Source organism: Artibeus jamaicensis, unplaced genomic scaffold, assembly GCF_021234435.1.
Source record: "Artibeus jamaicensis isolate MK-2021 breed Jamaican fruit bat unplaced genomic scaffold, CSHL_Jam_final contig_76, whole genome shotgun sequence".
Classification (NCBI taxonomy): Eukaryota; Metazoa; Chordata; class Mammalia; order Chiroptera; family Phyllostomidae; genus Artibeus; species Artibeus jamaicensis.
The window spans coordinates 25,269,424-25,291,028 of NW_026521954.1; the positions used below are offsets into that span (position 1 = coordinate 25,269,424).

Sequence of the window (21,605 nt, forward strand, 5' to 3'; positions counted from 1 at the left end):
CAGAAAAATGAGGAGAAGCTTAGGAACCTCCAGGACATCTTTAAACGTTCCAACATTCCAATTATAGGGGTACCAGAAGGGGAAGAGTCACGAGTGGAAACCTTATTTGAACAAATAGTAAAAGAGAACTTCCCCATTCTGGCAGAGGAAATAGACTTCCAGGAAATCCAGGAAGCTCAGAGAGTCCCAAAGAAGTTGGACCCAAGAAGGAACACACCAAGACACATCATCATTACATTAGCCAAGATTAAAATGAAGGAGAGAATCCTAGAAGCAGCAAGAGCTAAGGGGATAGTCACCTACAAAGGAGTCCCCATCAGACTGTCAGCTGATTTCTCAAAAGAGACCTTACAGGCAAGAAGGGGCTGGAAAGAGGTATTCCAAGTCATGAAAACCAAAGACCTACAACCAAGATTGCTCTACCCAGCAAAGTTTTCATTTAGAATGGAAGGACAGATAAAGTGCTTCTCAGATAAGACCAAATTCAAGGAGTTCATCACCAAGCCCTTATTATATGAAATGTTAAAGGGACTTACCTAAGAAAAAGAAGATAAAAAAGATGAACAGTGAAAGGACAGCAAACTCACAGTTATTAACAACCACACCTAAAACAAAAGCAAACTAAGAGGACAGCTAGATCAGGAGTGGAACCATAGAAATGAAGATCACATGGAGGGTTAGCAACAGGGGAGTGGAAGGAGGAGAAGGGGGGAGAAGGTACAGAAAATAAGTAGCATAGACAGTAGATAGAAAATAGATAGGGGGGGAGGGTAAGAATAGTAGGGGAAATACAGAATCTAAAGAACTTGAGACACGTGGTCATAAACTAAAGGGGGGAAATGGTGGGGGAGGGGGTGTTCAGGGTGGAGGGGAATGGAGGGGGGGAATAGAACAAATGTAATGGCATAATCAATAAAAAAGTTAAAAAAAAAAATGAGACTCAGAAGGGATCAAGGCCAGAGGCTTTTACGTGTATTTTAGATAGGGAAGCGGTCCATTTGTGAAGAGTCGACAAGACAAGGGTGTGGGGGTAAGGAAGGGACGAGGTCTGTTCCTGGGCCCGCGTGGCCTGGCTTCCCTGGCCCTGGTGGTGAGGATGCCGCCCGCCCTCCTGGTTCAGGGAGGCCTTCCCGTGGGAGAGTGGTCGCCTGCTTGCGACAGGGCCGGGGGCAGCGTCAGTGTCCTCGTATCAAGTAACGCTGATCTGAAACACTCGGCATGCCAGAGTGGCACACTTTGGGGTGACGCAGTCTGCTGTCCTTCACAAGTGACCTAAGAGGACTTTGAGAAATGGAAGCCTTGAGGAGAATGAGGCTGTTTCTAAATTTCCCTTTGAAGGGCCTTGTCAAAGTTGAACTCGGAACGTCACTTGAAGAAGCATCACGTCGTGTTGGAAGCGCTTCGGAAGGCATCTTCTTGCCGGCACTGGGAACTCCGGGCTGGCCCCTGAGTTCAGAGGCAGGGTTTGGCTGTTCCTGGGCTTATTACGCCTGTGTCTAGGAGTTCACGTGGCCTTGGGTGGTGAAGGGGACGCTGTTTAGAAGTGGGAATCCTGGCTTAGCAGCAGGGCATCAAGGGAGCTGACAGGAAGAGGCTCTGGAATCAGACTCTTGGCTTTAAATCCCCCCGTGCCACTTACCTGCTGTTCGCAGGGGACGTCACTCGGACCCTCAGTTGCTGTAGCTGGGGAGAGGCGGGCAGGGCCCAGGATGCTGGTGGTACGTGCATGAGTGTGCTGTTGCTGTTCTAAAAAGTACCACAAACCTGGGGGCTTAAACCAGTGCAGATTTATTCTTCTACAGTTTTGGAGGTCAGAAGTCCAAAGTCAGTCTTCCAGATTAAGAAGAAGGCATCAGCTGCCCTTGTCTTTCTAGAGCAGGGTGTCAAACACATTTTCACTGGGGGCCACGTTAGCCTCGCTGTTGCCTACAAAGGGCCGATTGTAATTCCAACTCCTTAACCGTTAAGGAGTAGTTACATTTATACAGTCATAAAATTACTTTGGCTCTTTGATGGCAACTGCGAGGCTGATGTGGCCCCGGTGAAAATGAGTTTGACGCCCCTGTTCTAGAGGCTTCAGGAAAGCATCTCTTTCTCTTTCAGCTTCTAGAAGCTGCTCACATTCCTTGGCTTGTAGATGCATCACATCTGTAAAATCCCTTCTGCCGTATGAGGCAGTAGTCACCGGTTCGGGGATTGACACATGGGCATATTTGGAGGCCATCGTTCACACTTGGTGACAGTCCAGCTGTCATCACGTGGTATAATGTGTGGTTAAAGCCTTGTAAGAGGTACTCAGCTCTGAAATGTGTATAGTGATGTGCAGGCTACTACCTGCACAAAGAGACAAGCCACATGTTCAGACGAGTGTGCAATGCACATTTAACACACGCTGGAGGCATCCCGCGTTTGAGCTGAGTGAGCCTGTGGGCTCAGGGTGGCTGTCGACTGAAGTGTGTGTGGCATGTGGTGGGAGGCTGAGGACCGTGCGACTGAGCACAGGGGGTCACAGCGTTAGCCCTCCCACACCTGCAGGAATGGTCGCCAGCAGGTCACCCCCTCCTGGGGCCCTGGAAACCTCAGGGGTTTGTCTCAGGCACAGAGTGGGCACCCGTGTAGGGCAGTAATTTGAGTGCTGGTCTGGGAGCCACTCAGGGCAGTGACCTTGTTCGTCTTTATTCCCTGGGCCAAGCACCACCGTGGAGGGCGGGTGGGTGGGTAGAAGGCAGGAGGGATGGCAGGATGGTGGAGTCCACAGATGCTGACTGCCGTGTTCTTAGCAGAGCCGCCTTTCGTGTGGAAAGACCACGGACATTCCTCTGCTCAGGTTTTACAGTCTCGAGGGAAATAACTTAGTCAAATAGTTGTGCAATTGCAAGTGGTGACAAGCGCTGAGAAAACAGCCTGCTGCTAGGACAGAAACTTGCCGCCTCTCGGAGTCGGCAGGGAGGGCTCCCGTGGGGATGCGCATCGAAGACGGCTGAGGCTTTGTCTCCGCCGCCTTCTAGCTCCGCCCCTTGTGAAAGAAAATGTCAGACCCGCGGAGGGTCCGGACGGATGCTTCAGTGAACACCCGTGTTCGTGCCACAGAGATCTGACAGGTGTCGGCATTTCGCCTTACTCATTTGTTGTGCCTTTTTCTATTTTCAAAAAGTGGAACCATCTGAAAGGAAGTTGCAGATACCGTGACTGTTTACCGCTGCGTATGCCAGCACGCCGCTCGGTAGCGTAGAGACGCTCTGCACAACCACCAGCTGTGAGCAGGCTCTCAGTGGCTGCGCAGTAGCCTCTGACCCTGACCACGCCTGGAGCACGTCCGTGACAAGAGCATGTTCTACTTTCCCCAGCTGCCCTCAGTTATTTGTCCCCTTAGTCTCTTAACAGAAAAGTTATTCTGCCCCTTTTCTTTTCCGACGGCCGTGGTCAGAGGTTGATGGAGCACACCATGGACATGAGTAAGAGGGTGGCATTGGAGAGACGGTGTTTGTAGGCAGACACACAGGGAAGAACGTGAATAAGGTCGCTTAGATTTAAATCAGTGAACTACTCGGGGCAAAAAAAATCTTTGGACTCATCTTTTCTATTGGACATAAGCCCACAAGTAATATGTTACTTTGCAGTTTCTGGGCTCACGTCCCCCTACAGAATCACGTGAACTTCAGGCAGGCATGTTAAAAATTCCTGGGTGGGTCCTGAGAGGACACTTTCCTGCTGCTGTCCTATTTTATTTCCAAGTTTTGAATAATTTTTGTTGACAAGGTTTTCTTTAATCCTTCCAGTCAAAATCAACCTCTCCACGTTTATCCCATTACTTTTTTAAAATAAGGTTTTATTTTCCCAAACGGACAGCTGGTGGGACCCATTGTTCATGCACCTTCACCAGCAACTGGGACTCCCCCCACTTGGTTCGGGTTCTCACTCCTCGAGCTCTGCGCTTTGAAAGGAACCGAGCAGGTCATTTTCTAAGGGGCCCCGAAGGGTTGCCCTGACCCTGGAACCTTGCAGACAGCAGCCGGGGTCGAGTGCTGGGAGCCGGGCACTTCCTCACAGAGTGGGCCGTGTGTGGCTTCCTCGGGCGGCCTGGGTTCCTGAGCTTGCCTGGAACTTTGCTTCGGGACCACTTCTTCTTTGACCTTGCCCCCAGATTCCTTCACTGGCTCTTCATCTGTCTTGGCCGACTTTCCCCATCTTCTTGTCCTTGGGCGGCTGCTTCCATGGCTGCCTCGAGAAGATGTCACAAAAAGCATCCCATTACTTTTTTTATTGCTGTTCAAGCACAGCTGTCTCCATTTCTACCCCCACCCCCTACCTCCCTTTATACCCCATTACTTCTTAAGAATGGCTTCATCGAAGCACAGTTACGACACCATGAAATGCACTGTGGTCCCTGTGCGGTGACTTTCTGTGCACTTAGGCAGTCACACGCCTGTCACTGCGACCTGGCCTCAGCACGTTCGCCCCTCGGAAACGCCCCTCCCGCCTGTTCGCAGCAGGGCTGCTCCACCCCCGGCTGCAGGCCGACACCAGCCTGCTCTCTCACCAGAGCTCTGTCTTTGCGGGAAATTCCACATAAATGGAACCACACACGTTACCTTCCCTCTGGGTCTTCGACTTCGCCCGGTGCCTCGGCTGCAGCCACGTGCATCCACGGTGCTGCTCTCCCACCCGTGTCCCTGCCGTGCGTCCATTCTTCAGGCAGCAGCCGTGTTTGCCTCATCTCAGGTGTTGGGCCCTTAGGAGCAGTGCTTCTGGGGGTGTTTGTGCAGCTCTTTTGGTGGATGTGTGTGTTTTATTTCGCTTGGGCAGGTGGGAATGTGGGAGGTGTGTGTTGAACCAGACAAGACAACCCTCTCCCGGGTGATTGAGGAGACTGTTTCTCCACTGCCTCTGATTATAGCCTGCGGGCAGCACAGGCTTCACCTGAGGAAAGGAGTTTCTCGTGGCGATTTGGCAAAGCTGTGTGTCCAGAGAGCAGCTGAGTGTAGCCCAGTCTGGGGACTTGTGAATTTCCGTCCCAGGAGGGTCTTGTGGTGTCTCAGACCCAGTTCCTTCAGTCCTCCAACGTTGGACCCGTGGGTGGGCCAGAAATAGTTGCACATATTTTAAACATTTTTAAAGTGGAGAAGTAGTTCACAAACAGTGAATGCTCTCGTTTGAAGCGCACTGTTAGTTTTGATGAGCAGTCAGTAGTCAGATCTCTGTCAGTATGCACTTTTGCATGTCCCTGACTTTCTGATTGAATTAATCTTACTGTAGAAAACACATGACCCACAGGAGGATCGAGGGAATATAAAAATTGCTCCTGACCACCCCACTACCCCCGGTTACCAGCATTAGTCGCTTGTGGGAGTGCATCTCAGAAATGTACGTTTCTCTTTCTTAAGTGGCGAACAAAGCCAAGCTTTGCAGTATGCCTGCGTTCGGCGCTCGCTGCCTCCCCGTAGGAACGTCGCCCTCCAGCCAGAGGTCTGTGCGGAGACCACAGCCCAATGCGATGCTCCGAGCCCGGTGGAGCCGCTGGCCTCCCGACCCGGCAGGACTAGGAAGCCTGGTTCTAACAGCCACGCCCCTGCGCGGTCCCCAGCGGTCCCCAGAGGTCCCCAGCGCCCAGTGTCCCCTCGAGCCAGGCCTGACGGGCCGACGCGGAGCACGCGGATCGGCCGGCTGCGCCGCATCTGCGCTCGATTGAGCAGGCTGCCGCCCCCGCCCACCGAGCCCGCCGCCGCCCCAAGGCCCTGCTGCCGCTTGAGCTGCCTGCTCGCCCGCCGGGAATGGAGCCACCAGCCACGCGCCTCTGAGCCCACGGTGTTCATGGTGAGTGGGGCCTGCCATCCGCGATGCTGCGAGGGGTCTAGTCCGTCACCGGCCTGAGGCTCCGCCGCGGGTGCGCCGGGTGCATGGGTGTCAGGTTCTTCTGTTCCAGCGAGCTGAGCCTGCTCGGGCCGCGCAGTGTGCATTGCTCCTTCCTGCCTAGCTTTGTGTCTCTGATTCCATAGAATGTTCTAACAGGGTTCCGTTTTAACGGGTGTGATTCGAAATTGTGAGAGGGCGGGCCAGTGCACCCTGCGATCCTAATTCTTACCACCCAGAATTCGATCGCATCCTGTCTTCAGATTCAGGTCAGTCTGGGCCAGGCATCCTTCTTGGAGGCCAGCGAGGCCTTGTTGGTGATCCTGGCAGAGGATCACCTTTCTGATGATCAGACAGTGCCCTGGACCAAGGCGATGGGGTTTCAAGAGCAGCCAGGCTTGTTGAAACCCACAGTTTGGTTGGAGTGCACGACCCCCATCTGTCCACTTTGTAACTTTGGTGTTTAGAGGGTTTGTGAGGAGTGTGCCCAGTAGGAAAGGCCCCGACACTTCAGTCACTTAGAGCATGCTTTCTGGGAGAACAGTGCCTGCGGGGAGCCGGGGCATTGAAGCCTGAGGACCCCTCAGGTTCTGAAGGCTCCTTCTCAGTGCGAGGTCAAGCCTCAGTGGTCCCCTGGGCATCTTTCTGGAAGCCAGGCATTCATAAGACCTGCACAGGCCCCTGTCCCCACTGAAGATGGTAGAACAGAGCAGGTCTCACCCCAGAATCGTTCGGAAGAAATGTCAGTGTGAAACCGGCCGCAGTGTTCTAGGGCTTCCCCCTCACCGCGTCTTCAGCCCCATTAAGTGCTCTTAATGGGAAACGCTGTGGAAAGCAGTTGTGTAGTAATGCAAGGACAGTGATTAACACTGCCTGTCATTGTCTGGGCACTGCTATGGCCACATGTCTGCACCGATCTGTTCTCATTCAGGCTTCCCACTTAATAGGTGAAGAAACAGGCTTGGGAGGGTGGAGGGATGTGCCCCAGGTCAGGCTGCTGGTCCCGGTGGTGCAGGTTCAGACGCAGGCTGGCTGCCCTCCCCCAGCGCTTCCCCCGCAGGCTGTGCACAGGCGCTGGGCTGCCTCGGAGGCTGGCCAGTGCCGTCCTCTGGGAGGTGCCGCAGGGAGTTGCCCGCCATGCTTGATTGCAGACCCGCCCCCAGAACCCCCAGGAGTTGCTTTACGAGGCTCATTCTGACACTGCACACAGCTGAGTCAGGCACAAGGCCGGGTTTCCAGTGGTGCCCCTGCCCCCTTCTGGCTGAGGCCGCATTCCCAGAAGCCAGGGGACTTCCCCAGGCCAGCCTGGTGGCGGGCTGGGCGTCCCTTCTGCTCTCGCCAGTCCTGCACGCAGCACGCACAGCCCCTCTGGTCAGGCTGCCAGGAGTGCGCTTCCTCCATCAGGTGAGAGCCCAGGTCTCTTCTTTGTTCTCTTAAAACACGCCTGTCGAGGTAGGCCTTTTTCTTTCTTAACTGGCAGGCTGAGTACTTCGCTTGGGAATCTGGCGCCCTTGTCTTCGCCTTGAGCACTGCTCGGATGACACGCAGGCTGCAGACCCTGCGCCCTCCTTGTTCGCCAGCTCTCAGCAGATCGTGGTCGGGGCCTGAAAGTCTAGAGTGCATCGGACTCTCTCTGCTGGAAGTGCGCCCACCGACCCCGGGAAAAGCCCACTCGGGAGCGCCTCCTGGCTGCCGGTTGTGCTGTCGGGTGAACGCCCCCTCACGGCCTGACTGCCAGTCCTCCGTCCACTCAGCCGGCAGCCTTGGTTTGACACTGTCCTCTGTTCCCCTCTGTCGGCGGCCTGACCCCAGCACTTGGAGCTAAGATTTTGCTTCCAACGCCTTAGCTCTTGCCGTATCACTTGCCGGCCAATGTCTCCCCACAGGCTCCGTGGCGGCTTCCATTACCCGGGTTCCTGGCCTCTGCTGGCATCTCACTTGCCCCTACTAGAGTGGGCTCTTAAAGGCTGGGTCCCGAGGGTCTCCCAACGTGCTGGGCCCATGTGGTCCCCTCACAGGTGAGGCCCTTTCCGTCTTTCCCCTGCTGCCAAATCTCATGGGCTGTTCTGCTCATGGCCTCTGTGTGGAGCTGGGGTCCTGCTCACTTGCTCTCGCTTCCCGGTTCTCCCTGACTTTTCACCGGGTCGCCCGGCCCACCCCCACCCACATCCTGGCCCCTGGTTAAGTGCAGCAGGCTTTGCTGGCTGCTGTCTCATTGGTGTTGATCTTCTCTTCCAGCAGGATACATGCTGGACTACTTGGGGCATGGACTTGACCTGCTGTGCTTCCCAGTTAGCGCCTTGTGAACGTTTTTGATGAGACAGCCCCCACCCCCACCCCATTAGGCCGTTTGAGACTCAGCGCATGGCTAGAACTGGGTGCAGACCTGAGACAAACTGGCCTTACTGTGTGCGCTCTGATACTTTTCATTGTTCTCTTAATGCTGGCCTGACCACTTAAACTGCTTGGCCACGAGACTGTCAAAGAACGCTGTTCTAAATGCCCTCTGGAACAGGGCATCGAGTCCCTTGCCGTCGTTTGAATGGGCAGTTTGCACTGATGAGTGCGTGGGGCTTCTGCTGAGCACAGCAATGAAGGGCATTGTCACATTGTTTAAACTAAGGACTTCGGAGCTCAACCCCGTGAGGGTCTGGAGCAGAGAAGACACTTTGCAGTGATGGGTCAGGCCAGGGCTTCGCCACAGTTGTCTGGTGCCGAATAGGCCTGGGATCTCAGCGGATGGTCATTGATGCCTGTCCTCTCGTCATAGGGCCCTCACAGTGGCTCTCACTTTACAGCGAGGAAGCAGAGGCCCAGCTGGAAGCAAGAGGATTTGCCTGAGATCAAGAGCCAGGACTTGGAGCTAAGATTTCTTCCAAAGCCCCAGTACTTGCCACATCACACACTGACCCTGTGTTTTTCCACAGACATCTCATCTGCCTCTGTTCCTCCATTCCCCTCAAGGACCTTTAGAGGGAACGGTCCTCTTTCTTGGTTCTGAAGTTGGTTTGTCTGGATTGAAAACAGCTCGCTGTTGACCTCTAGACAGCTATAGGAGAACTGGCTTTGGAGCAGGACCTGCAATAACTTCCGGTGCCACTCATACTCTGACATGCTGCCTCGAACTTTGGAAAGGCTTTCCCTGGGGTTTCCAGCATAGGCAGGCCAGGCCTCCTCTACTTTCTAAAAGTCATACGATGCTCTGTGTGGTTAAAATGTGAGCATGTGCACCACATTCAGTACCACAGGCTTCTGTTCATAGTTAAAAGCTTTCTTAGACTGAGTGTGAGTGATTAAATAACCCCTGGACCACGCTGGAAAACGGCTGTCCTGGAGAAGCTTGGCTGCAGATCTGGGTGCTGGCTGGGCTTCTGATCCCAGCTCCCCAGAGGTGTGAGTCATTTTCCGTCTCTGGGCCGTCCCATCTGTGACATGGGGACGGTGGCAGCTTCTCTCTCAGAGGCTGGGGCGGGGGGGGGGGGGGGGAGTTGTACTCAGGGTGTCTGATGCCCTTGACTGCTGACGTCTGTTAGTACAGGGCTCCTGAGCTGCAGCCGCAGACGGCGCACTGTGCTGGTCCTGAGTCAGGCCTTTAATGCACTTTTTCTTTTCCTGTGCATGCTGTTCGCGGGCCTTACCGGGCTCCTGACTGGTATCTGGCCCCAGAGCATCTTTTCTGCCCCAGTCAGTTGTCAGGTCTGATGGGAAGAAGGGCGTGGCCCCCAGCAACCAGGTTGGTGTTTCTCTGTGCCAGGGGCTGTGCTGGTAGCCTTAGCAGCCTCTGCCCATCCTGGTGCCCTAGGCCGCCCTGCTGCCTGTGTCCTTGAGAGCAGTCAGCTGCTACGTATAAAATGGGCTGACCTTGCCACGGAGCTTGTTAGGGGGACACAATGAGACGGCGGCACATGTGATGCGTGCAGAAGCACATGGAAATGGGCGTTTGGATTCCAGGCGTCCTATGTGTGTGCTGGAACCTTCAGGCCTGAAAGTGCAGTTCACTAGACCAAGGTTGGTGGTGAGTGGACCGAACTGCATGGGGTGTTCATTTCTGATTCTTTTTTGGACACTACAGGCCTGGGCTCATTCTCAGCACACAGCTTTGGGTGCATTTCTTGTAAAATTCAAGGTTTTGACACGCAGGCACTAGGTCCGAAGCTTTCTGATGGCTGGCGGGGCTGCAGCTGCGTACCTGGCACTCATACGGGCTTGGAGGTTTCACTCGGTGGGAAAGGGCACCTGCCACCTGTGTTCGGTCCGTGGGGGTCATGGTAGCCCTCTGGTGGAGCCCCGGGAAGTCAGGGTCAGCTGTGCTGAGACACGCAGAGCCGCACACCCAGAAGGACAGAAACCACCCCAGCCGCCCGCTCCGTGGGGCGCTCCTTCCCATCGCCTGCCTGTTTGGAGATGGTTTTCCTTGCTGCTTGCGGAAACCTCCATAGGCCTTTCTGTCTAAGAATAATTGTTTGCCAAATAATCTTACCAGTAGTACCCTCCTTGGCAGCTGGTGTCAATAAAATTCATTTAGCAATTAATCACTTTTCACTCATGATGCTGCCTCTGTTGTTATCTGGAACAGTTATTTCCGTCTTTGGTGAGCTGCACATGTGTGTGCCTGTCTTCCACGTAGACTGCCTGGTCTCAGGGAAGGTTCCAAAGCTTAGTCTGTAATAGGAAACAAGAAAGCGTTGTGGGTTTTTTTAACTTGCAGAGGGCTGAGGGTGCACGCATGCTCACACCCATAGTTTCAGAAGCCGGACTCTGCGGCACCAGCTTGCTTGGCTCTCCGGAACTCTTCTGGTGGAGCACTTGCAGTGTGGGTCCGCAGGAGTGACTGAGCTTTTGCCATCTGGTTGGTCGTACAGGCGCTGCTTTTACATTTCCAGGGCGTGGTGTGGTTATTTATATAACAGCTCGCGAGCATGGTTTCATACACAGATGTTCAAGATTTCTTTTTTTATGCTTCTGGTTTAAGAAAATGAAACAGCTTTCATCATCCTCATGCAAAAAATTGTAAACCATTTCTCATTTCAGTGAAGATTTAGAGGCTAACAAATATCCTTCCAACGGGATGCAGGATGTGGGTTAGAGGTCGGGGTGGGCTGTGTGAGACGAGGCGGGGGCCAACTGAGTGCCAGCTTCGGCCCTTGGTCTGGCTCTGAGGTTCCCAGTGGCTGCTACAATGGTCAGTTAAAGTTGACAGTGTCCAGAAAACATGGCCCTGCCCCAGGAGAAGCACAGGAGACCCGAGGCAGTGCTTGTGGGCCCTCAGGAAGCCCCGTGGGCAGCTGGGACAGCAAGGTCCGTGGTAACTTCCCCACCAGCGTGGGAAGTCTGCTGTCCTCACACAGCATGTGAGGGCCTAAACTACAGAGCTATCCGGCCCCTTTCCTGGGTATTTCTTGCTTTTGAATAGCAAGAGATATTTCAGCCCATGATCTTCGAAATCACCTTAAAGAACTTCACAACAAAAAACTTCTGCTTTCAGAAGGGCTTCATCCTATCAGAGTTGGTCTGGCCTGGAGTTCACCCTGGTTCCTTTGTCCTAGGAATATGAAGACAAGGCGGGACCACCTTGCAAGCCACCCTCCCCGAAGCAGAATGTGAGGAAGAACCTCGATTTCGAGCCGCTGTCCACCACCGCGCTCATCCTGGAAGACAGACCGGCGTGAGTCCTCAGGGGCCGCGGGGTGTATGCGGCGGGGGATGAGCGCGCCTTGCTAAAGGGTCCGCTCTCGTTAGGAGAGAATTAGAGGGACGAAGAGTAAGCCACAGCACTCATTAAAAATGCCAAGTCGCTCTTTATTTCCTGTTTAGCACTTAAGAATACTTAAGTAGCTGTTAAAAACTATAGACTGGATTGTAACTGAAAGCAGACACCAGCAGCGTACTGGGACCTGGGTGTTTGGGGGACACCCCAGTATTGCAGGAGGAGCGATGCCTGGACCAGCCAGCTGGGCGGTGTGGGGTCTGCAGGAACCGGTGTTCTTAGCAAGTCCCTCCTCTGGTGTCTACCTGTTTGATGGACGACACATTTCTGAAAGGGAGCATGCGTTTTATTTTTTAGGGTGTGTTGTTGCCCATCACATGCACATGCTTAGAACTGAGGTACATGTTTGTGTGTAAAAATGAAGCTGCCGATGAGCCAGCTCCAACTGGCTGGCTCTGTGGGAGTGCGTCCCGTGCACCAGAAGGTGGTGGGTTCGATCCCCAGGGGGGGCACATACAGGGAGCAGCTGGCTGATGTTTCTCTCTCTCCCTTCCTCTCTCCAAAATCAGTAAAAGCAAATCCTTGAGCGAGGCTTAAAAATAAGTGAGCAAACAAAATGGAAAGCAGAGATTGATGGCCAGAGCTGACATGACACTGGCGCATGACGAACCGGCCAGGGGGCGGAGCTCGCGCCTGGGGCCCACCCCCGGTGCTGCTGGCCACTGTTGGGGTCCCCGGTCCCGTCAGGGTTTCTGTGGAAGCCGTGGAAAGCATCTGAAGTGTTATCTCTATTTGGAATTATGGGCAGTTGTTACTTCTCTCTAATCTTTTTATTTCAGGTTTCTCACATAAGCTCATTTTACTTTTGTAAGAAAATAGTTTTAGTTTACAAAAGAGCTGTGTCCTCGTCATCTCGGGGTATTTAGTTTTCAGTCTTTGGGCTTTCCAATTTTTTTTAGTAAATAATGCTTCAAGTTTTGTTTTTCAAACAATCGTATTTGATAGTCATCACAGCAAACAATCATTTGTTTTCTTTCAAGAAACCTCCCGGCGAAGCCAGCCGAGGAAGCCCAGAGACACAGGCAGCAATACGAAGAGATGGTGGTTCAGGCCAAAAAACGAGGTGAGGGCGCTCGCCGCGCGTCCGGCGTGGGAGGCGCCCGAGGTCCCGCGTCTTTCTGGGTGTCTCCTCCTTCCCATCTGGGGCCCTGGAGCCCGAACTGTGTTGAACACTTCAGTGTTTTGAAATTTATAATTTTCCACCAAAAACGTGTGCTTCTGCTTACACGACTCCTGGTAACTGTGCTCAAGGGAATAACGTGTTGCGCTCGCCCTGGAACGCGGGCTGTTCAGGGCGGCGGCTCTCGCCGGGGCCGCGAGGGTGTTCAGGACACGTGACCCCCAACAACTGGCCGAGGGTCTGGCCTCGCCCCTGGACCGTCGGGCGCAGGCCTGGCGGCCGGCACAGCGTACGTGTCTGGTGCGAGTGTCATGCTTTTTGTCAGATTGGCCAAAAATACATTTCCTGGTGTGTCACAGGATTTTAGTTATGACGTGTGCCACGAGACGAGAAAGGTTGAGAATCACGGGTTCAGGGGAAAATGCTGGATTTGAGAAAGCCTCGGCCTGCAGCGGCAGGCGAATCTCTCTCCCTCAGGGCTGTCTTCTTTATTCGTAAGATGTGACAGTGACAGGGTTTGGAAAATCCCTTGCAACGTCCTATGATTTTCGGATGTGTAAAAAGAATATGTGACAAACATAATGTGTCTTTTTTAAAAAAATTTCATGTATTTACTTTTAGAGGGGCAGGGAGGGAGAGAAACATCCATGTGTGGTTGCCTCTTATGCGGCCCCCACTGGAGACCTGGCCTGCAACCCAGGCATGTGCCCTGACTGGGAATCGAACTGGTGACACTTTGGTTCGCAGCCCGCGCTCAATCTGCTGAGCTACGCCAGCCAGGGCCATAATGTGTCTTTTCATACACTAGAATGTTACTCAGCCTTAAAAAGTAAGGGAATTCTTGCCGTATTTGGTGCAGATTGAGTACTGGCCTGGGAACCAAAAGGTCGAAGGTTCGATTCCCAGTCAGGGCACAGGCCTGGGTTGCTGGGCAGGTCCCAGTTGGGGGCGTGTGAGAGGTAACCCATCAGTGTATCTCACATTGATGTTTCTCTCTCTCTCTTTCTCCCTCCCTTCCCCTCTCTCTAAAAATAAATAAAATCTTTACCAAAAAAGTAAGGAAATCCTGGAACAGGCCTTAACATGGGCGAACCTCAAGGACATTGCGCGCCGGTCACGAGGGACAGACGGTGTGTGACCTCGCCTCCGTGGGGTCCTGGGAGTAGCAGAACCGCAGATGGAGGGTAGAGTGGTGTCGCCGGGCAGGGGAGGAGGCGGTGGGGAGTTAGAGCTCAGTCGGTGCAGTTTCACTCTGGGAAGACGGGAACATTCCGGAGGTGATGTTGGCGTTGGTCGTATGACATTGTGAGGGTGCTTAATGCCACGGATTGTGTACTTAAAATGGTCAATTTTACGTTCTGCGTATTTTACTGCAATAAAAAATACAAGGAAGTGTATGTGGGTAAAATGCACGGTGTTTCTCGGAGCTGCCATTCCCACTGGGAGCTGTGCTTGTGCTGGGTGGGGCCGGGCGGGCGTGCAGGGTGCTGCCGGGGTCTGGTGAGGCCTGGGGTCCGACGGAGGTGGCAGCTGTGGGTCTGTCTGCTTGGTGACCGGTCTCATGTTATTCGGATACCTTTCTGTAGGAACGGCACCCTACTCAGAGATGGAGCGCGCCCTAGCGCTCCAGACCCCGCGCGGCAGAAGTCATCCCGGGGGGCTCCCACATCTGCCATCAGTGCCTTCTCTGGGGGTCCGTGCTGCGTGACTTTGAGAAAAGCCGCCTGGCTCGCGCGGTGGAGCCCGGCTAACGGGCGTTTCCTTCTTGTTTTCCACTGTGGTCCCAGAGCTGAAGGAGGCCCGGCGGAGAAAGAAGCAGCTGGAGGAGAGGTGCAGGCTGGAGGAGAGCATCGGGAATGCGGCCCTCACGTGGAACAATGAGGTCCTGCCCCACTGGGAGACCGTGTAAGCCTTGCGGAGCAGGCAGCTGTGCTGCTTGTGGGTCCCAGTGCTGCCTCTGATGACATGACCTAGCGTCAGCTCCCCTGCCGTGGCTCAGGCCCCACTGGGCCTTACCTGTCCTGTGACAGCTCCCCTGCCCTCTTTAACTCATCCGCCCAGCGGCCAGAGTGGTCTCTCACACCCCCTGTGACGGTGTAGAGTTTGAACTCCTTCCCTCCCCTGGGCCTCACCTTTTTCCCTCTCCTTCCCTCTGATGGGGCCCTCTCATGGGGAGCCACAGGGCCTTTGCACGTTCCCTGCCTGCGCCTGCAGTGCCCTTGCCCGGGAGCTTCTCTGCCAGCTCTTCGTTCTTTAACGCTTAGTCTTCGTGGGGAAGACTTCCTGTCCCGGTGACTGGAGGAGACTCCCTGGATATGCTGCTTCGGTCGTCCTCTGTCTGAGGACAGCCCCCAGTGGCCAGTACCCAGCAGAGTCTGGCAGCTGCTGTCGTCCTTGTATCCGAGGGACAGCTGTAGACCATTTCTCCCTGTGGTTCAGCAGGCATAAGGCACTGTGTGGACAACAAGTGCCGATGGGAGTGTGGGTACCAGTCTCCCTCCTGCACTTGTCCCTTTCAGCTTGAACCACCTGTCACGATGGGGTGGCCTTCCTCCTGGCACTTACCCAGGTGTCACTCAACCTCATTGCAGGAGTCAGATGGCCTCGTTGAGGATGTGCACTGGGAAGTCCAGCCTTTCCTGGAGCCTGCTTTTCCAGGCAGTGCCTTTATTGGGCAGGCTGGGCGTGGTCAGGAAACAGTCTTTTTCTCAAATGGGACCCAGTGACAAGAGTTGAGGTCTTCAGAGGCCCCGGGACATCTCCCCGTGTGGCTGCAGAGCCCACCCCGTCCCTCCCACACCAACAGTGCTCGGTGTAGTCCAGATGTTGTACCGTCAGCAGCTTCTGTGCAGCACGCCAGCTGGGTGTCGGGCACCGGGCCGTGCCCCTGGGCGTCAGCCGCTGACCTCCACAACAGCCCTCCAGGGGGCTTTCCCCAGCTCCGTGCCAGAGAGGAGGAGGGGTGCTCCTCGGGGTCCCAGAGAAGCGTGGAGTCGCAGTCGGGTGCAGACCTGCTCTGCAGCCTCGGCCGTGCTCTCCACACCGAGCGGTGCTGAGAGGCACCGGGGAGCCTCCAGCACCTCCACGCCCGTCTGCAGGCAGCATGCGTCACCATGCGCAGCCGACCTCCACAGCTTTGGCAACTGAGAACGTTCTGAGTTTGCAGGGTTCACTGCTGCCATTCCAGTGGGACAGCTGTCCCTGAATGCTCCCCCTGTGCAGGAGGGAGCAAGGTGGCCGCCCTGCGCCTATGCCTGCAGCTCCGCGCAGGCCTCTCCCGCCCCACAGCTGTTAGCAACTCCTGCAGCAGTGGGGTCGGTTTCTGCTGCTGCGCCTTGTGCTCCGAAAGTCCTTCCCTGCCTTCATCTGCTTAAACCACTGCCCATTGTCCAGGATAGAGCCCTAAGCCCCTCTGGTTGGTGGCCCCTTCTCTGCTCGGGCAGTGTCCTTGATGTGCCTGTCACTGTAGGTGCCCAGTGGGGCTAGTCATTGATCTCCTGGTCTCTGGAATGCTGGACTGTCGGCCCCCTGGGGGCCAGGGCCTCACCATACTCCTGTGCATGACCTGCTCCTGTGGTTTGGGGCTGGGCACTCAAGCAGGTGCTTCTTCAGTGACAACAAACTCACAACCGCATGTTTCCTTTGTGTCCAGGTGGTGCTCAAGGAAAGTGCGAGACCTGTGGTGGCAGGGGATCCCTCCCAGCGTGAGAGGCAGAGTCTGGAGCTTGGCCATCGGCAACGAGTTGAACATCACCCATGGTGAGCGCTTGCGTGATCGTAGGCTTGGGGAACCCCCTTCCTTGTGGGTCCTGGGGCATCTTCTGTCCTGTCTTCCCTGGTAGGAAGAAAGGGAAGCATTGCCATGCAGCTGTGACTCCTGAGAGACGACTGTGTCTTTCTGGAACAGGGACCGTTGGAGGGCCTGGGCTCACTCCCAGCACCTCATTTACCTGGTGGCTCAGAGCGGTCGCTAGCCTTCTCCCTGACACCTACCAGCTTCCCAGAAGAGCCGTGGCAGCACCTGTGGGTGTGATGTCATGGTCATAGCATGAGTGAGCAGTTTGTTAGGATCTCTTCTCCGAGCTCCGAAGAAGGCAAGCCTTGAGCAGGATGCAAGGGGGAAGGGAGGAGAGGTGCGGGCCATGTTCAGGGCATTGTTGGCTTTTTGCAGCCTTTTTTCCCAGGGAGCTTATGTATAAGCACCTCTAGGGGGTCAACACAGCACACTCGAGTGGGTGCTTGAGGTTCTGGTAGCTCAAGTGTCGGCAGGGAGATGAGCGGCGGACTCACTTTGCTAGGGCGGGCTGTCTGTCCGGCCACATGCGTGCGTTCCATCTGCGTGTGCTTTGCTCACTCCCGCTCTGTGCCCAGCACCATGCCCTGGTGAGAACCAGGCCAGGGGCTCACAGGCTGTGACCAAGCGCTGAGTCACGGGTGGCTGTTGCTTTGTTCTTTTTTCCTCCCTGTCTGCGGGGGATGGAGGCGCCTTCCTTGTTGTCTTTATGTTATTTGTACCCAGTAAGTGCTTGTGGAGTCGATGGAGTTGATGGTGGAAGACCCTGAGTTTAAAATAGATTGATCTGTGTCTTCTCTGGGTACTTGGTTCATGTCATCATGGTTCCCACCCCGTGATGGCTGCTGGGCCCATCGGCCTGTTCCGCCTCGAACCCCACCAGCTGGTTGGCCGGGCGGTGACTGGCCTGTGTTGAGAGCGAGCTCCTCAAAGCTCCACTTGTGGCTGGTCCATGCCTGTGGAAAACTGAGCGTCCAAACTTGAGAAGCGTGCCATGTGACATGTGCAAACAAACGCGTGGGTTTTCAAAGCAGCCCCAGAAGCAGAGGTTGGAGGAGTGGGTGATCAGTTGTTTTAGTCCTTGTTATTGAAAGTTTCTTAAACTGTCAACAGCTCTAACTGAGCCAGCTGCATGTCACACGGAGGAATGTGTGTGTGTGCGTGCATGCACACGCACACTTACCTGTGGGTCCTCACCAGTGCCTGCATGGTTTCATGTAAATTAAAATGTTCTGTGGACCACATCGTTGATAGACTAGGCTAAACAGCTAATGAATGACTCAATCTAGGTAGTCAGTCACATGTCTTGAGAATTTAAATCCTGATACTGCCTCGTTTTCTATAAGTGGCGTCTTTCTTCTATGATCAGCTGCTGGATGTCCGTTGCCTGCACTATTACCAGCACTCGGGAAGCCGGGCCTCCCCTGTTGTGTTGTCCACTCTGTCCCAGGGTTCCGCGTGGCTCTCTGCACAGGACTGGCCCTCAGAAGTGTTTGTCGAACAAGTGAATGGATGAGCGAATGGGTGGATGGATGCCGCCTTCCCGGATCCCACGGAGTCTTAGTCCTGCTGTGTCTGTAAAGCCAGTATAAGAACGCAGGTGCCTGTGAAGTCCCCTGTTCTTTTTTTTTTTTTTTAAATTAACATTTTAATTTTATTTATTTATCTTTAGAGGGGAAGGGAAGGAGAGAGCGAGAGAAACATCAATGTATGGTTGCCTTTCATACATCCCCTGCTGGGAATTGGCCTGCAGGGAACTGGCCTGCAACCCAGGAATGTGCCTTGACTGGGTGAAGTCCCCTGTTCTGACAGCCCCGCCCCAGCAGGCACACCAGTGGATACTCGAGTTCTGGGTCTTGTACCGCCTTCACCTCCAGGCAGCAGCGTCTGTGCGGTAGCTGCCACACAGCGAGTTTGGGAGGTGGCTTCCAGGCGTCAGGCCCCACAGTTGTTTTCCTTCCTTTCCTGCCAAAATGGTCCAGGCTGAGCCCTGGTCCTGGAGGCCAAGAGTAGCGAGAGGCCCCCAGACCCTGCAGCTGGTGGCCCCACCCTCGGCAGCATTGGCATTAGGATGTGTGCTGCCTCCTGGGTAATGAGAGTGGTAGGAAGCCGTGGTTCCCAGCTGTGCCGTCTTCTGTGTGCGGACGAGCACAGACTGTGAGTCGGGTCCTTCATGAGGCTGAGGGTCGTTCATCCAGCTTTTGCTTGTGGGGGCCCGAGAGAATTTGACTTTCAGTTTAATAAAGTAGCGTGCACTGCCTGGAAGGCAGGTGTGCTCTGCTGCATTGTCCAAAAGTAGCTGGGAAAGGAAAGGGGTGAAAGTTCCCTGGGAGCTGCAGTTGAGGTTTTCACGATCATTAGTGGTCCGGGACATTGGGTGGCAGGGAATCCGCAGAGCCCTGGAGCCGGAGGCACCCGAGACGGGCAGGGCGCCCGGCGGTCTGCGTGGGTTGTTCTCCATAGGAGAGTGGGGCGCGGAGGCCTGTGTGTGATGGCGAAGTCTGTGAGCGTGCGAATGTGGGGGTGATTTGGGGGGACGTGAGGGAGACTTGTCTGATCCTTCTCGGCCACGACGGTCCCTCTGTTTTGGAGTCTCTGCCAGCTCTCTCTGTGCCCCCGCTCCCTTCCGGTGCCCCGGTAGTGGACGGGCTTCCTGCTGGCCTCTCCCTCCCCGCATCAGTCAGGGCATCCTTGGTGGCGTCGGTCTGTTCGCTCTGGGTCAGATGTGGCAGCGGGACCCTCGTGGTCTTACCCCAAGGAGCTCACAGTCTGGCGGAAGCGATGGGCTCCCACAGCAAACACCGCTGTTGCTGGGCGGGCAGTGTGGTGGGAGGAGAGGCCGGGCACCACGGCGCCGGTGCTTCCTCTGCACGCGGTGAGGCCTTCAGACGGCGGGCTCTTCTGGCTGAGCTGGGGGGTTGAGTGGCCTCAGCGAGGGCACAGTCAGTGGTTGGGCGCTAAGCGTCCCCAAGAGGCAGCAGTGGTGTGTCCTCGGTGTTTTGAAAAAGCGCGTCCGCCTGTGCACAGGACACTCAGCCAGGGCTTTTCTTCCAGAGCTCTTCGACATCTGTCTTGCCCGAGCCAAGGAGAGGTGGCGGTCCTTCAGCGCGGGTGGCCCTGAGTCGGAGAGCGAAGGTATGAGCGCCGCTGCGGCTGTGGCTCAATGGTTGTGTCGCTGTCACCCAACGAGGAAGAGCCACTTAACCGAGGGTGCGCTTGCTGCAAAGTCACAGCAAGCTTCGTGGGAAGGTTTTTGTTTTTTAAGAGCAAACAAGTTTAAAAATGAACCCCCCCAAATATTTTATTTATTTATTTATTTATTTATTTATTCATTCAGAGAGAGGGGAAGGGTGGGAGAAAGGGAGAGAGAAACATCGATTTGTGGTTGCCTCTCCCATGCCCCCCACTGGGGACCTGACCTAGCCCACAAACCAGGCATGTGTCCTGACTGGGAATCGAACTGGGAACTCCTCAGTTTGCAGGCCTGTGCTCAATCCACTGAGCCACACCAACCGGGGCAGGATAACTTTTCTAAGAAAGAGAACATACCGGGTCGTGCAAGGGGTTTGTGTCCTTGCTTACTGGAGGGCTGGCGTCATCACTGTGGCTTCCTTGTTCACGTCTGCGAGAGGAGCAGCAGCCTGGCTCCCAGGGTCAGGGGGTCAAGTGTCGGCTCCCGGGGAGCGTGGGGGGCTGCCTCTGACAACACCCAACCCCGCATTTGCTAGGTGACGCTCTTAGAGCCCTCCATGGCACGCAAGAATGACGCTTGTGTTGGTTAAGTGGCACCTTTTTTGTTGTTTGCTCCTCACCCGAGGATATGTGTATTGATTTTTAGAGAGAGAGGGGAAGGGAGAAAGAGAGAAACGTCACTCAGTCGTCTCCCATACGTGCTCCAACTGGCTGCAGCCCAGCCCTGTGCCCTGACTGGGAATCAAACCCCTGACCTTTTGGTGCACAGGATGATGCCCCAAGTAACTGAGCCACCCGGCCAGGCCTAAGTAGTATCGTCTTTACTGATGTTTTAAAATACCATCTGCCTGGTGTCAAAAGTCTGAAAGACACAGCCCAGGTTGCTCATGCATACTTGTTAGCCAGGGGCAGGAGTGAGTGTCCCGCGGCCACACACTGGTGGGGTCTGCGTTCACAGCAGTGCATTCTCGACCGAACGACGAGTGCTGTTTATGCTGGTCCTCGAGTTATGGTGTGTGTTCCCTTCCTTGGCCTTGACGCTCCTGTTGACCGGTGGAGGAAGGTGGGGGCGGGTGAGGGTCGGTTCAGACTCCAAATGCCTGACGATGCTCTAGCGTCAGGTGGTGCGGTGCGACCTTTGCTCTTTTTTCTAGGTCACTGTGAGGGTACATTTATTAAAGCCGGGGACAGTAAACAAGGAAGGGCTTAGCACAGAAGAAGCAACAGCAGAGGCTCGGCCAGGCCGCCTTTGCTCACTGGGGAGTCGGAGAAAGGGGGTCTGGGGACAGCTTCAGGGTCTTAGCCTGGGACAAGCTGCCAGCTGCCCCTCGCCCACGGGGAAGGAAGTGGGGGGCGGGGAGAAGAAGGGAAAGGAAATGGCGTGGGTTGCTCCCCAGAGGGAGAGCACCTGACATTTGCCCTTAAAGTTAGAAGCTCTGCAGACCCTTGGCTGGAGTGGTAATTTGGTCCGTGTCTGTCGGAAGAACTTTCCTGGCTCTGCCGTAAAGCCGCCGAGCCTTCGAATGGCGCGGTGTGCGCCTCCAAGGGGTGTGACGACTCTCCATCGTTTCACAGATGCTGGGTTTTCAGCTGCGGACAGAGAGGCTAGCCTGGAGCTTATTAAACTGGACATTTCTAGAACATTCCCTAACCTCTGCATCTTCCAGCAAGTAAGTGGTTCATTTGTTACTTTCAAGTATGTTTGTCTAATAGTCACAGATGTCAGACTGTGTACATTTGTCATCAAGTTCGGAAAGTATTTGGTTTTTGCAGGGAGGAGTGGCAGGCGGAGGGTGGGTCTCACGTTACTACCTCGAGACTTTTGAAAACGAGTAGCTGGTGCTTCCAACAAACACTGCAGCCATGCGTCTGCCCTCGAAGGC

The 21,605-nt window shown here is 54.9% G+C and overlaps 1 protein-coding gene across 7 annotated transcripts in view; it reads left to right on the forward strand.

Moving 5' to 3' along the window:
• Positions 1–21,605, forward strand: part of TBC1D14 (TBC1 domain family member 14) — an 84,656-nt gene that overhangs the window by 47,238 nt on the left and 15,813 nt on the right. For 6 of the 7 annotated variants that reach the window (XM_037126881.2, XM_037126880.2, XM_037126883.2 and 3 more), the window contains 6 exons: positions 11,397–11,515; positions 12,598–12,680; positions 14,525–14,642; positions 16,390–16,496; positions 19,585–19,665; positions 21,298–21,392. In XM_037126881.2, coding sequence (XP_036982776.2) covers positions 11,397–11,515; positions 12,598–12,680; positions 14,525–14,642; positions 16,390–16,496; positions 19,585–19,665; positions 21,298–21,392 — 603 coding nt within the window. Of the gene's footprint in view, positions 1–5,710; positions 5,815–11,396; positions 11,516–12,597; positions 12,681–14,524; positions 14,643–16,389; positions 16,497–19,584; positions 19,666–21,297; positions 21,393–21,605 lie in introns of those variants that run through there. The other variant, XM_037126885.2, reaches the window with a different exon arrangement.